At 37.3% G+C, this 16848-nt stretch overlaps 1 protein-coding gene across 3 annotated transcripts in view; it reads right to left on the reverse strand.

Moving 5' to 3' along the window:
* Window positions 1–16848, reverse strand: part of LOC131685524 (protein tweety-2-like) — a 280502-nt gene that overhangs the window by 92507 nt on the left and 171147 nt on the right. For all 3 annotated transcript variants that reach the window (XM_058969314.1, XM_058969316.1, XM_058969317.1), the window contains exon 3: window positions 4744–5016. In XM_058969314.1, coding sequence (XP_058825297.1) covers window positions 4744–5016 — 273 coding nt within the window. The remainder of the gene's footprint in view (window positions 1–4743; window positions 5017–16848) is intronic.

Genomic DNA, 16848 nt, shown 5'->3' on the forward strand with positions numbered 1-16848 from the left:
ATAAGAAATGAATGAGAAATGAATGAGAAATGAATAAGAAATGAATGAGAAATGAATGAGAAACGAATGAGAAATGAATGAGGAACGAATGAGAAATGAATGAGGAATGAATGAGAAATGAATGAGAAATGAAAGAGAAATGAATGAGAAATGAATGAGAAATGAATGAGAAATGAATGAGAAATGAATTAGAAATGAATGAGAAATGAATGAGAAATGAATGAAAAACGAATGAGAAACGAATGAGAAATGAATGAGAAATGAATGAGAAATGAATGAGAAATGAATGAGAAATAAATGAGAAATGAATGAGAAATGAATGAGAAATGACTGACAAATAAATGAGAAATGAAGGAGGATTATATGAGTAATTACTGAGAAATGAATGAAAAATGAATGAGAAACGAATGAGAAACGAATCAGAAATGAATGAGAAATGAAAGAGGAACGAATGAGAAATGGATTAGAAATGAATGAGAAATGAAAGAGAAATGAATGAGAAATGAATGAGAAATGAATGAGAAGTGAATGAGAAATGAATGAGAAATGAATGAGGAACAAATTAGAAATGAATGAGAAATGAATGAGAAATGGATGAGAAATGAATGAGAAATGAATGAGAAATGAATGAGAAATGAATGAGAAATGATTGAGAAATGAATGAGAAATGAATGAGAAATGAATGAGAAATGAATGAGAAATGAATGATAAATGAATGAGAAATGAATGAGAAATGAATGAGAAATGAATGAGAAATGGATGAGAAATAAATGAGAAATGAATGAGAAACGAATGAGAAATGAATGAGAAATGAATGAGGAACGAATTAAAAATGAATGAGAAATGAATGAGAAACGAATGAAAAATGAATGATAAATGAATGAGAAATGAATGAGAAATGAATGAGAAATGAATGAGAAATTAATGAGAAAAGAATGAGAAATGAATGAGAAATGAATGAGAAATGAATGAGAAATGAGTGAGAAATGAATGAGGAATGAATGGGAAATGTATTAGGAATCAATGAGAAATGAATGAGAAATGAATGAGAAATGAATGAGGAACAAATTAGAAATGAATGAGAAATGAATGAGAAATGAATGAGAAACGAATGAGAAGTGAATGAGAAACGAATGAGAAATGAATGAGAAATGAATGAGAAATTAATGAGAAATTAATGAGAAATAAATAAGAAATAAATGAGAAATGAATGAGAAATGAATGAAGAACAAATGAAAAATGAATGAGAAATGAATGAGAAACGAATGAGAAATGAATGAGAAATGAACGAGAAATGAATGAGAAATGAATGAGGAGCGAATGAAAAATGCATTAGAAATGAATGAGAGATGAAATGAATGAGGCATGAATGAGAAATGAATGTGAAATGAATGAGAGATTAATGGAAAACTAATGAGAAATAGATGAGATTAATGAAATGAGAATGCAATGAGAATGAAATGAGAATGAAGTGACAATGAAATGAAAATGAAATGAGAATTAAATGAGAATGAAATAGGAATGAAATGAGAATCAAACGAGAATGAAATGAGAATGAAACGTGAATTAAATGAAATGGGAATGAAATGAGAGCTCAATGAGAATAACTTGAGAATTGAATGAGAAAAAATGAGAATGAAATGAGAATAAAATGAGAGCGAAATGAGAATGAAATGAGAATGAAATTTGAATGAAATAAGAATCAAACGAGAATCAAATGGGAATGAAATGAGAATGATATGAGAATGAAATGAGAATGGACTGAGCATGAATGGGAATGAAATGAGACTGAAATGAGAATGAAAGAAGAATGGAATGCGAATAAAATTAGAATGAAATGAGATTAAAATGAGAATGAAATAAGAATGAAATGAGAATGAAACGAGAATGAAACGAGAATGAAATGAGAATGAAAAGAGAAAGAAATGAGAATAAAATGAGGATAAAATGAGGATAAATTGAGAATGTAATGAAAATGAAATGAGAGTGACATGAGAATGAAATGACATTGAAATGAATATGAAATCAGAATGAAATGAAAATAAAATGAGAAATAAATGAGAATAAAATTGGAATAAAATGAGAATTCAGTGAGAATGGTAGGACTGAAATGACAATGAAATGAATAAAATGAATGCAATGCATGAAATTAAATAAATAAAAGAAATGAAAAAAAATGAAAGAAATGAAAGAAAGGAATGAACTCAATGAACTGAATGAGCTGAATGATGTTAATGAATGGAATGAACGGAATAAACGGAACTAACAGTGTGAACGGAATGAACAGAATGAAATGAATAAAAGGAATGAACGGAGTGAAAGGAATGAACAGAATGAACTGAATGAACTGAATAAAAGGAATGAACGAAATGAACAGAGTGAACGGAATGAGCGGAATCAACGAAATGAACGAAGTGAACGGAATGAACGGAATGAACGGAATGAACGGAATGAACGGAATGAACGGAATGAACGGAATAAACGGAATGAACGGAATGAACGGAATGAACTGAATGAACTGAATGAACTGAATGAACTGACTGAACTGGATAAACGAAATGAAGTGAATTAACTGAATGAACGGAATGAACGCAATGAACGATATTAATGTGATGAACGGAATGAACTGAATAGAATGAATAAAATGATCACATCTCAATTGAACATTTTCCCCGTATTCGATATTCTTTCAGAAAAAAAGAATGAAAAAGGAATGTTTAAGGAAAATGAAAAAGAACTAGAAGAATGCAAAAGTAACCAGGTGAATAAAGTGAAAAATTGGTTGTAAAGAAGAGAAGAAAAGAAAAATGATAATAATTCGAACCATGGAATAAATTTAAATAAGAAGTAGAAATAAATTTAAAAAAATTGAAAAAATGTAGATGCTGACAAAGTAAACACATGAATGATTTTAAAATGGCAAATACAATAATAGCAAAAAACGAAAAGATGATAAAATGGCACAAAATTAAGATAATTTGAAAAAAAACGAATACAGAGAAAGCTTAATAAATTGATTACGTGAACCACGTTAAAAGAAATAAAAGAACTGATTTGTGGCTGAGTCGTGCGCAGTGCTTAGCACGCAGGAGCATCACGAATACATGTATCATCGTGAAGAGCTCGAGCGTTTGTATGTAAACGTGGGCTTTTGCATTTCGCATGTGCTAGCGTGTATGTGACTTCGCGGGCAGAAATTTAATTTTGTAACCGGGTGGCCATTGCATATTCGCGTGTGTTCTTGAATGATCGCGCGACCCGTGAATATGATGCTTAATTTTCAGTGTGCGGTTTAGATGCTAGAAGATAGTTTGTTGCCTCTTATCACTAGAATTCCCGGTCAGGGCGCCATGGAACCTCTTATCTAGTGGATATGAGCGTTTTGTTTTGACTGGTTCTAGGACTTAGGGTAGAGACTTCCACACGTGAGCGATTGATGGTAGCGAGAACGCGGGCATTTGTAGGTTCACTTTTGAGTTCGCATTTGTAAATTTATAAGTACTAAACGGTCCACTTTATCTCCGGAGTGATATCATATTTGAGATATCTCGAGCGTAGGAATGCGTGGACGATTGCGAAGGGCTGCCAAAGATGATCTGGCATATTGTTATGTTCCTGAATCTGGAGGCACCTCTAGAAAGAACTTGGCCCTAAACCCTCTTTGGACATTATTTCGACGACAAACCCTCAGACCATGTCAAGATATAGGATCATGGAACAAGAATGTTATTAAGAAAATATATTCAACAAGCGAAAGGTAGTATTAACATAATTTTGCAGCTTCTGCTATATTGAAAGGCTACCTCTTTATTTGAAGGTTAAGTGTATCTTAGATCAATCGTGAATGAGATACATTTTGTCAAGAAACTTTAGCCTCCCGTTAGCTGAAGCCGGCTGTGAAAACATCTAATCCGTACATATTAATTAAGCGTCGTAAATTAGACATTAACATCTTCCACTCGAACCGGATCGATTGTGTTTTCTACCGACACACAGTACACCGTGAAACGTTGTTAGCGGAACTTGATCCAGAGTGCCGGCAAAACTCGGTCAAACCGCAATTTGCCCATCAGTGGTTGACCGCAAATCAGAACACGAACGAACAGCAACATGTTCCAGAGTCACGCCAGTCCAATAATTCAAGCCACCTGAAACTTCATAAAACCCCTCTGAGTCTGAGCTACCCCAACCGCAAGATGGAGAAAGGAGAAATGAGAGGGAAGGTGTTCGTGACAGTGTTCAGCTTGGTCGTCGTTGGCGGCGTGGGGCGAGGAGGAGTCTTCACGTTTGCCAGCAAGTTGTTAAACTAGTTGTGCCAACCTGCCCCGCAGTCGATTGTGCGGTGCGATTCGGAACCTGTTAGTCTGGTAGATTCGTCGTTAAAGTATTTTTTTACTGATCTGGTTTCAAGTTTCTGCGCTTTGAAACGTCCCTAGACTGGCTGGCCACAGTCAGTTATAATGGGATAATGTCGATCTTCATCGGTGAAGCTGGGATTTTTCTTGTAAATCAAGTCAAAACATTGTAAATATGCAAACTAATGTCAAATTATATTCCCCTGGTATTAAGAAATTTTAAAAGTAAAACAAGCTAACGCAAAAATGCCGCATCAAATATACGAACTGAATAAAAAAATCTTCTAACAAATGCACGATCGACTGCGAAATCTTTTTAATTTAAGGAATTGATGTTCCCGATTTAATACCCAGAATTTGCTTTATCCGCAACGTCCCCCAAACTCACCTGATTCCGCACGTTCAGTATCAGCTGTTCGATCTTCCGGCCCGATCCGAAGATCTGCAGCACGCCGTTGTGCAGATCGTCGTTTCCGTACAGGCCCAGTCCGATCGCGGCGCAGCACACGATCGCAAAGAAGATCAGTGTGCACTTCTGGCAGCCGTGCGATTTGGGCTTCCGTGGCTTCCGGTCGCAGCATCTGGTCAGCAGGTAGAGCAGCAGAAACACCAGTGAGATGATCAGCAGGGCCGCCGGAATCGAGGCAAGTATCCCCAAGCTCTGTTTCGGAGGGGGGAGAGAGAGAAAGAGACAGAAAAAGTGGAGAGTTAAATTACGGTAGAAATTGAAAAATTGCATTTCTAAACGAGGATGATGATGATGATGAGAAAACAAGGATGACGGTCGTCGTAGGATTACCGCTTCGGATCATGTTACGAACAAACGAGAAAATTGTTTTAGTTTATCGTTTTTGATGTGAGAGACAAAAGCCGAGTGCCCCGTGCACGGTACCGGTCTTAATGAAGGTTGATTTCTGGGTCACCTCCGGTAATGCTCTAACGGCTCCGACATTTAGGCTGACTAACTCATCGTGAGACTACCTAATGGTTCAAGTCACAAACTGCACTCGCTATCTTTTGTATCTTGTGCTGCTGCAGTGCTGTTTTTTCTCGGAATGATGGAAGGAAATTGCTTAGCACCGGGTCAGGCGAGAAAGGTCCGGCTCTCGTGTTAACGGGTAATAAAATATGCAAAGTTATGGCCGCAATGATGCGCTCCGAACTGCACACACCGTGCTGCTACCAACGCGGAGGTTTGATTCAATCGAATCGGCAACCTACGCTATGTTTTGTGGGAAAGTTGAATCGTTGTTGGGAATTTTGATTCGGTTGTCGTTGAATGCGTTGTGTACTGTACAGAAAAAGAAAATCGGTTTTAGGGTAATATTTAGTCATTTTCAATACTTCAGAAACAGTTTCGGAAACTGCAAAAAATCATCATGCATAAAATTTAATCTTAGAAAGCTGTTGGAAGGGAAAATTATCAACAGTAGAGTTCGAGTGGACAGGATTCATGATTTTAAATTAAATTCAAATTTAAAATAAGAAAGAGGGAAACCATGTTTAACATGAAACGACTCAGTGAAGTAGGATCTAGTAGGAGCTGAATAGAGGTGAATGGAAAGAATTAGCTAATGTCATGGGCACATTGAAAGAGAATAGCGAAAAATAAGTTAAACTGCATTTTAAGCGAAATCTCAGAAAAAGAATTTTCGGACAACGAAAAAATAAGAAGAAAACATAATCAATGGAAACGGAGAAGAAGTTTAAGGGCAAATAATTCAATATTTTTGGTTTTTGACGTAGTATCCAACGAGAAAAATAGATCGAAATGGTGAATTAAACGAAATCAATTATTTGAAAAAAAAATCCCCTTAGAGGCAGTACTCGAACCTGCAACCCTTGGGACTCCGGCCTAATGCACAAACCCTTATGCTATCCCTGATATATGATAACATCCCAAAACGAACCTATGATTGTCCCAAAACGAATCATTGTAGACAGTGATCGTACCCTGTCTCTAAAACGAGATCACACACAACCGCAGCTGCCACCCAACATATTTGATAGGGTAATTTGGGGAGAGATGCCGCACATTTCTAAAACTCGATCCTGCATCAAAGTAAACCATTCAATAATTGATGAAATTATTTCTATCAATTGCGACAAGTTTCCAAGATACTGTGCAATGGTGTTCGTCATGAAATTTTTTTTTTATCAAATTTCCACGAACATTTTACAGAAGAAGGTCATTGCGGAAGAGATGCCTCACCATGGTCAGTGGTCACAAACTGAAAAAAAGTATTTTTTAGCTCTCGTTGATGTTTTTGTGAACAAGTGTCTTCGGCTGAGTTTCATGAAGTTTGATCACACCTATAAATCGGCTAGCACCTTCACTTTTCTTAATGGAGTACTACTATTTCTAGAAACATTTTTATCAGTCTTCCCAAATGAACATCGAATACTATGTTCGCTCTAGTTCTGTGCTCACCCTACACCATCATTTCGTATGTAAACTCGAACGCGCTAATGCGTACCAAAGCACGAGCACATGTTCGTCTGCACAACCGAACCTCATGTACGTATGCGGTGTTCGTACACACAGGTTCTTGATACTAGTTTTCTCTTTCTCTCACCCATCATCACTAGCTTTGACTCATTCTGTTTTGTGTGTGCCTTTCTTATGTACGCACACGGTGTACGTACACGGTGTTTAAACCTAAGTTTGCACATCGTTCGCTTGCGTACGGTGTTCGATGCGAACCTGTACACCAAGACAAAGCATGTTTAAGGTTGAACGCGTGCACGAAATTTTGTACACGGGTGCAAACTTGTCGATGTTCATGGGAAGAATGGTTTTTATTCACCATTTTAAAAATATTTTTCCTTCCCAACCTTGCGTAACGGTTTAGTTGGAGCAACTTAATTAAAGATACCAATTATCTATATGTTTGTACGAGCGATACCTTAAAAGCAGCATTTGGCTGTTTCTCCCAACAATGAATTTATATAACTTAGGTTTATTCTTGAAAGAATCATTTTGAAAAAGCATCAATTCGTTGAAATGAAATTTTCGTTTTTATCCTAATATTGACATCACTACAAATCAATGCGTTCACGAAAATTAGTGCCGGAAACTTTAAAGAATAAACCGAAGTAACTAATACTTAGATCCTATGTCATTGTGGTAGGTCTGTTAGTTTTGTGGATATACCTTATTAAGAACCTGTCAGGTATAGGTAGATGATCATTTAATGACATTCCGAGGTGAAAAAAAAACATTTTGGCTATGGATCCTCCTCCATCGAGTGCGGCATCTCACCCGCAATTTTGATGCGGCATCTCTCGCAATTGTAGGGAAGATATGCCGCTCGACGACATTTTCCTCTGAAATTATGAATGACCGTGGTCATGATCAGAATGATCTGAGTTATTGGGACCGAGAGTAATGGTTTCCGGACGTGACCGATTCATTAGCGCGCAAAAACGGACGTTTGTAGGTTCGCGTTTGGGACAGCGTTTGAAACTTCGTAATTGCTAAAACGTGCTCCTTATTACCGGGGTGTTATTAAGCTTGCGCGATCGCGTTCGTATGTTAACGTGTTTGTCACGTGTGCTCGCGTTCATGTGACTTCACGTGTACAAAACTGGATTTTGTAACCGTGGGGCCATTCTTATATACACGTGCGTTCTTGGATCTTGTCACGCGGACCTTCATTCTGATAGTTAGTTTTCGGTGTACAATTCACATTCTGATAGGGAGTTAGTTACCCCATATCACTAGAGTCCTCGACCATGTCGCCATGTAACGTGGTGTCCAGTAGATATGAAGCTTTCTTTTTTCAATTGATCCAATTGAAGGCATGGACCTAGTCTGCTGATATCAAGGATAGAAACATCCGGAAGTGACCGATTCATGATCGTGCGACCGCGGGAGTTTTTAGGTTCACGCTTGAGACCGCGTTTGAAAATTTATAAAAGCTGAGACATTCACTTTATCACCAAGATGTTATCATGTTTACGAGATCGCGGGTGTAGGTGCCGTGGATGTTTGCGAAGGGCTCAAGCATTTGTATATCAACGTGTTTGTCACGTGTATGTGACTTCGCGTGTATAATTTCGATTTTATAATGATGTAGTGTGTATTCTTGCTTGATCGCGCGCGAACTTTCGAGGCGTAATGCAATGACCATCTTAAAGCAGTTGTTCTTTAGCGCTGATGCACGCAATATGATGATGTTTGCAATACCGTCAAATCCCTCAGCCTAGGGGAGGGCATTACGTTTTCGTCTCAACTCGACGCATTTACAAAATAAAAACATTTTCAGCAAATGTTAAAAGTTATGCAATTTTTGTTTCATAGACATTAAATCAATTCCAATTTCGCTTCCTATTAAAAAATTGGAGGGTTGTGTGCAGGACACAAACACGGCGACATTGAAAATGTAGTGTACAATATAATTCGCGATGTCGGTGGTAAACCATGATGATGAGTTATGTTCTATCAACGACCATGCGGTACACTTGGGTGGAAAGCCCAACTCCTACCAGCAGAAGGCAATGGATTCTTCACATTTTCACATATGAGCCTGCCTAGTCCTAGTTTTCCGTGTTATGTTTATAACTGATTCGCTCTAGAATACCTATCTTTCAATTTCATTGCTTCCGTTTCTCTTAGTCTTAAATTTGCCGAAAACAGCCCACAAAATCGATACAATATTCGAAATATCGCACGTTTACTCTCTTCACGGATATGGTCGGACAAAGCATTCATTTTGTCGAGTAGTCGTTGACAACCGGGTTGTCAAACATCAATTGAGTTATTTGATGCCAACGAAACGTGCACATATTTTATGTGTTTGGATACATACAATCATACGTGGATTAATCTATATGAAATGGAAAAAACAGCGTTATATTTTACGAATACTTCAAACATTTTACATCGTTTGTCATCATGTCTTTTGTTGACATATAACGAGTACCTAAATAAATCGAAATGAGCAAGAGAGTGTGCCGGTGTAAATATACCGAGTTTCAGGGTGTTCCACGAAGCTCAAAACAATCGGCTTTCCAAATCTGAGAATCGTCGATTTGTTTTTTGTCAATTTAAAAACTCTAGTGTCGCAAAAAGCAACGCGGCACTAGATCCATCGCAACGGCATGCTGACTAGCACTGACACTGATAGTTATGGTGTGCAAAGCAGTACACAGCGCACTGCATAATTTAAATAAATCTGTCGGCTACTGCTATCGTCTCCGCTCCGACGTTCGACCAGAGAATGAGCTCGCCCCAGCAATGCTGAAAGTTATATATCCGAGAATCACGTCATCGGTAAAATCAATACAGTCAATTCCATAGCTCTGGGAAAGGAAACATCACGAGCGCTTGGCCACTGGATGCCTAGACCTGTCGTCGTCCCAACCCCCAGCGGTAGCAGTGATCAAATGTACAGTGATCACTCGTCGCAGCGCATTGTCAACATGCCTGATTACTACTGCTGTTCTTTAGGGGCCCGACGTTCGACGGGAGAATGAACTCGCTCGAAGAATGACATTCTTTAAATAGTCGAGGATGACGTCATTCATAGAAGCGTAGTGTGCTGGGTGCTCAAATCTGTCGTACGGGACGCTACAGGCACGATGTTACTTGTCTGGCAAAAGAGCAACAACTGATTCAAACAGGCACGCGGCACATTTATTTATAACTTTTCGTGTTCGTTTGAGTCACTGAGGTGCTCTCTATTGACGGCTCTGCCGGGGATAGATGGACTGATGCATGGGATTTTCACGTTTTCCGAGATCTATTCATTTTTGCTTGTTTTTCAATAGTGTGCTATTGTAATAACAAAACACTATAGCAATAAAACTTAATTTCAGTTTATTTCGAATTATCCGAAATACGAAAATTCGTCCATAAATAACAAAGTTATTAGCGGTCAAAATAGTGACGCAAAAACGTGACATCGTTTGATGTTAGATTTTAGAATGACACCCTGCCCCAGATAGAGCAGTAAGACATTTTCAATTTCAAAGTCTGTTACAGCTATTAAAGATACAGACTTTGAGTCTTCAGTATAGTTATTGGTAAAAGCTTACTCTACAACCGAAGATATAATCTTAATATTTGTACTTGCAAGGAAATTAGTAAATATATCTCCCTTTCAGAGATCTTAATCATCAAAATCCTAATGATTATGAAATGGTTTATAATGTTCACAAATTCCTCCGAAGACTGACCAAAATTTAACGATTTAGATGCAAATAACACTGCGACGGGTTTTGGGCGTAATGTTTTCTTTAACCATTCAGCTCTGCAACCTTCATTATGCTATATTTCTTATTAGTGGTGATAAATTTAGGTAAAAACTTTTTTTCTCCACTATGGGGAATTTTTTTTAACACATTTACACGTGAAGGGCAGAAAACTAAATTAATTATGACTTTACGTTTCGACTTTGTCTTATCAGAATCCGACACTAACTTAGTGACAGGTCTAGGCTAGCACCGGATTGATGCTAGTTCCAAAAACGAAAACACTATTTATGTTTCTGGGCAAACCCTTAGCCCTGCGTGGTGTTCCGCGAGAAAAGAAGCTCCGATTAAGCTGATGAGAATTAATGAAATCGAAATATGGTTTGGCAAGCCAATGCAATGTGCCCTATTCTATAATGTGAGAAAGATTGGGTAAATTTTTAAGGTGTCTAGTTAAAATACTATTTCTATTCGATTGAGTTACCTTATCATTTATTTTTCGAAAAATATATAAAATATAATTATTTTGGGGACGTTTAATATTAAGTAGTGAGAAGCGGTCCGCTGGCCAACTCGGCCCTCGGCTGATTCTCAGTTATGGACGTTTTATGGATAGTATATATATATATATATATATCATTTTCCGTGGCTGTCATGCAACTCTGTTATAAATCATAAAATTTGACGTTTCTCAGTTTTGGCGTTTGTTCGTTATTATTCCAAATAACTAGTGAGTGTGGAATTCGCTTTGGTCCAATTCGGACCTTTTGCCATAGATGCGATCGTGTGCGAGATTGCGAAAAATCAGTTAAAAGTAAAGTTTACTCTACTCAGTCAATCAAGTTTTCGAAAAAGTAAAGGTTTTTGGAAATTGGTCAACACATTTAGATCCTCTTTTTAGGTCGATTTGGACCAGTTCCTACTCTATAGGTATAGTATATTTATTACAAAGTTATACGTATGGAATAGGTCTCCCCATTTCACAGTTTGAAAATTATGTAATATACAATTGAGATTAATTTAGTATTAATTTCCAAAAAATAGGCATGAAACGGATGGTTTGGATTGAACCATGGTTGGGGCAATTCGGACCTCAGATGTACTTTTGCGCGTAAGCGCTTATACACAATATGGTAAGAGATCGAAAAAAGCCGTATCAAAAAAATTGTGTGCAATTGATCAGGCTTTCAGGATAAAAAGTACTTGCAAATCGGTTGACTCATTCAGTTCTATAGCTCATAAATCCCTACTAGGTACGATTTGGCCTAGTTCCCCCTATCGAACCTTGTTTCTATTTCACTGGTCCGATCAGCTTAATTAGAGCTGCCCTCTGCTATATTTCTCCTTAGTGGAGAACAATTTTGTAAAAAACTATTTTTATCACCATTAGGGAGAAAATTGTTTAAAACCATCTTTGCGCATGAAGAGCACAAAACCTATAACTAAATTAGTTATGGAATTTGCGTTTCGACTTCGTCTCATCAGAATCCGACACTAGCTTAGTCCATTAACTAAATTCGTATCTGATTATGATGAGACGAAGCCGGAACGCAAATTGCATAACTAATTTAGTTATAGGTTTTGTGCTCTTCATGCGCAAAGATGGTTTTAAACAATTTCTCCTTAATCGAGTAAAAATAGTTTTTACCAAAATTGTTCTCTACTAAGGAGAAATATAGCATATTGAATCTTGCATTGGCCTGCTAAGCCAAACCAAATGTTTCGATTTCAGTTCTCATCAACTTAAAAAGAGCTTCTTTTCCAGCGGGACATCACGCTTGACTAGGGGTTTGCTCAGGAACACAAATTGTGTCTCGGTATTTTGGAGCTAGCATCAATCCGGAGCTAGCTTAGTCCATTAACTAAGTTAGTGTCGGATTTTGATGAGACGAAGTCGAAACGCAATTCAACAACTAATTCAGAAAGTTTAACGTATTTCAGAATGGGTCGACATAGTTTACTGGAAGTGCTTTTAAACAGTTTCAAAAGGTATGTGAAAAATTCGACGTTTTACATGTTAAAGTAGTAAAAACGGTTCGTTAATATAGATGAACGACATATCTTCTTGGGGTTGTCAGAAAATTAACAGAAGAAGCGAAAAAGAAGCAGCTACGCGGTAAGGAAAGGGCAACGAAGAAAAATGAATGGTACAATCAGTTAAAGTGACTATCATGCACTGTATCCAAAGGAAGAAGAGGTGATGACATTGCAAATGTCGCTAAGGTGCCGCGCGGCAGGCGAGAGTGACCATCAAGGGAAAAATTGCTAGAACTGAGAGTCAACTGTAGATTTTCCCAAATGGCCTAAAAGGAGGCGGTGCAACGAGAACGGTCAGTGCTGATGACTTAAAACTCAGGCCGATCAATTATTCAGAGTGGAAACTTAGCATCGAAGAAGGCCATGAGTAAAAATTTCTGAAGTGCCCCCCCCCCATTTTTCACAAAGTGGTGAATTTTGCATAACATGTTTTAATTTTATTGTTTAAATACCCCTACATCTTCGCGAAATATTTTGTCGTTGTTCGAAACATTTATAATAGCTTTAGTTATTTGAAAATTTATACACCATTTTATTATAAAATTTTTTACAGCAAAAGTTTAATTTTGAATTGCACTAAACTTCACTGGTGGTGGACCAGCGACTGTTTCGCTCACGCGTTGTTTTTCGCATGCCGGGTAACACAAAACATCCAATATTTTAAAAACCTTATGTTCGCTCAAAATTTTTTTCTTGGTATTCAAAGCTGATAATATATGCAAAATTTTACAACTTAAACGGAATGAATATCGCGTGAAGATACCATTTAAAACTGCATTTAAATGAAAAATTGCTCAAAAAATAGTAGAAATAGTTCACATTTCAGGGTGTCGACTCATTTCTGAAAATGAAATTCCCTGATTTTCCAGGTTTTTCCAGACCTTTTTATAAATTTTCCAGAGTGCTCAAAAAAATCAAATTAAATTAACATTTTTCAATGTCTATCGTTTGAGCTTACACCATTTTTTCATTTTTAGTTAGTTTTAAACTTTTTGTATCTTCCATTTCAATTAAACCACTTTTGGTCTTTTAACTGTCATGTAATTTAAATATTTCCCAATTCTGAAAAATTGTTACCAGTCTCGAGGGATGACCGACAAGCAAATGAGTATATAGGACCGTGTATAAAAGGAGGAGCTAGTATTCTGGAAAAATAAGCGGATTGACATTTTGGGGATGAGTTTTCTCATAGTGTTATGTATTTTAGTTTGTGTGGAAATGGTGATGAGTCTAGGATCTTCCGTTAATCTTCCGGCAGTCGCGCTGGTGCACTGAGTGCACGCTGCTCTGAAAAGCTAGTGAATTGTCTTTGGGCAACTGCGGCTGCTCATTCAGTGTCATGCGCGACTTCCGGAGGGTTAAGTAGGCACCGTTTTAACATACTCTATTACATTCCAAACACCCTTGAAGGTGGTCGTAACCCATTCTTAGGTCAATTTGCAATGTAAAGTTTGTTCGCGACAAAATATGGAAACCTAAAAACACATAGATCTCTTGATATATTCAACCAAAAATGAATTTTTTTACAAATATGGACGCATGTCTTTTTCATCCAAAAATACATAATTCGTTGACATGTTAAATGCGCTTTCAACAATGGGTCGAAAGAAATGCGAATTAGAAATAATATGTGCGGTCCAAACGGAAATCAAAAGATATCTCATTGGAATAGTTCTAAAAAGCTTCGCTAATCGGCAAGCTCTGTTCACACCGTTTCCAAAACGTCTAATATTCGATTGCCATCAGCTACATATAAAAGAAATGCAAATTACAATCTTAAGAAACGACGAAATGGATTCGATAGTGAGACAAACATTCTGCTCGTACACTAATAAAATAATAATAGAATAAAAACGTCAAATGTGTTTGTGTATAATTCGAAGCATCATTAAAGAACAAAGTCATTGAAGGTATTGATTATTCCGAATTATAGTGATAGGCAGAATATGAGGGCTAAACACTTCTTCGAAAATTGTAGCGTGGATATTCTACCAATTTTTCCTGTGTGGCAATGGATTACAAAATTTGGACGTAGAAGACTTCAACCATGCTTCATGGTATGTAACGAAATGAAGTATTAAAGTAATTCTGAACGATAGAGAAGTCTAAATTTCTCAAGAAATATTTGGTAAAGCAGGGTGTTCTGCAACAGTGGGTGAACCAGTAAAAACTTCATACCAACAGGAAGGTATCCCAGAATATGTACTAAGAAGATTGTTTCCAGCACTTTTTCACAACTTTAAAGTGGGGGCATAATTCAAGAAAATGACGAATAATCACAAGAAAACACAGACAGGTCTGCGAACAAATTAATTTTGGTAAGTTTACTTGTGATTTGAGACAAGCAGTTTTTTTAGTCTCTCATTTGCCTGCTTATGATTTTTCCCGCCAATTCGTCATTTCAGAAATTAGGTACCCTCTAAACTGCCGTTAAGATCGTATTCGTCCCATGTTCTATGAGATTCCCTCTATACATAAGACAATTATGCGTTAAACGGCAGTGAAAAGGTCAGTTGAAAATTCCATCTTGGAATATAATAAATACAAACAAATAAATAAATAAAGCGATTTTTAATGCAATCTGGCAATAGCAGCACACAAAAAAGGACACTAGTGTATATTCTATCTCTGCTCAAGCTAGTGCTGTAAGTTAAGCAAACTTAACAGTCGCCATGATCTATGGTGAGTGATAATACACTGCCGATTTTTTTTGCGATGATCGTTTGTCTGTTTGTTGTGAGATGAGTGAAGCTTCGCAGCAAAAGGGAGGCAAACTTCGGTTAAATACACTATTTGTTGATTTTAAATATTGTCGTATCCGCCCGTCTGTTAACGGAAGGTGATATTGAAACTGAAGCTTGCGAAAGTCATCTTCATACAGTTCTATTATACACGGCAACCCATATTGAAAACGTTGAATTATTAAGTGGAGTTGAGTGTTTAACCGTTAGGTAACGACATAGTACGCGAGTACCTTTCCAGATTTCAAATAAAATTACAATGTACATTTCATAACTAGAACCTGAAACTTGGTGACATCATAGTACATCACTAGGCATAAATTTTAGTGAGATAAAATTGAAGATGTAGACCTGAGCGAACGTTTTGGTCGTTTCTACCGCATAGCACCCGGTCCTGGAGGTGTGTCCTAGCTTTGAAATACTATTTGTAAATTTCAAAGAATCCTAGCAATATGGATGTCAGAATTCTTGGGTTTGACACAGAGATTGTTAACAATCGTCATGTGACTATTTGATAATTTGACCCCGGAGCGGTCGTCACAACTTTATTTAGTTTCTTAATAATTCTGTCTGTCAGTGAGCGGACCAGACAAATGACTTCAGCTGCAGACAAAAAATAGGGGCAGCCAACGTGCGCGAATAAGAAGTATGAAAGCTGTGCGTTACCTAATGCCGCTATGGACTAGCACTGAACACGAGTGGAATTGAGTAGCGCTTAGAATTAAATCGATGGCTAGTACATGAAAGAACTTGAATAAAACAAGTTTACGCCGTTGAGAATTAGTTGATTACAAACCCCATATAAGAAAAAAATAAGCTGCCGCAAAACAAGAGATCAGCTACGATGCGATATACTGTTATACGGTCATGAAGATTTATTTCAAGAATCGGCAATTTTTTGACGTAGGACTACGTCTTTGTTTTCGATATGGGGGTGCACTTTGCAAATTCTACAAAAATGGTATGTAACGAAAAGTGGTCCAATTTTGAACGCAAATAATTCAGCCATCTCCCGATAAATTTTAAAATTTTTGCGCGAATACCCCCGAAATACTTTTAAGAATGGATTTCAATAGATAAACCCAAAGATTTTTGATATCATGGCATTAAAAATTTAAATAATATACAACCTTGTCAAAATATCGCGCAATTACACGCAGAAGATAGCGCTTCCCAAGCCCGGTACGACAGATTTGTGTACCTATCGCGCTACGCTTCTATGAATAACGTTATCATCGACTATTTAAAGAACGAATTTGGCCGGACAAGCTCAGTTGCCTGTTGAACGACAGGCGGAGCAGATCACTGCGCTGTGTGTTTTCACAGCCAGTGTAGCTGAGTGAGAAATCCGTTACACTGCTTGTTAAGGTACGCTATCTAGTGCTATGCTTTCTTTTGTGTTGTGCTCGTTTCCAGCACACTTTTATGTACAATCTCGAATACAGTTATTCCTACACAAAATCGCTTGTACATTCGAGCTCCATTTGCAAACACGGCTAACATAGTGTCGTGATACTAGT

The sequence above is a fragment of the Topomyia yanbarensis genome, chromosome 2 (genome assembly GCF_030247195.1).
Source record: "Topomyia yanbarensis strain Yona2022 chromosome 2, ASM3024719v1, whole genome shotgun sequence".
Taxonomy (NCBI): domain Eukaryota; kingdom Metazoa; phylum Arthropoda; class Insecta; order Diptera; family Culicidae; genus Topomyia; species Topomyia yanbarensis.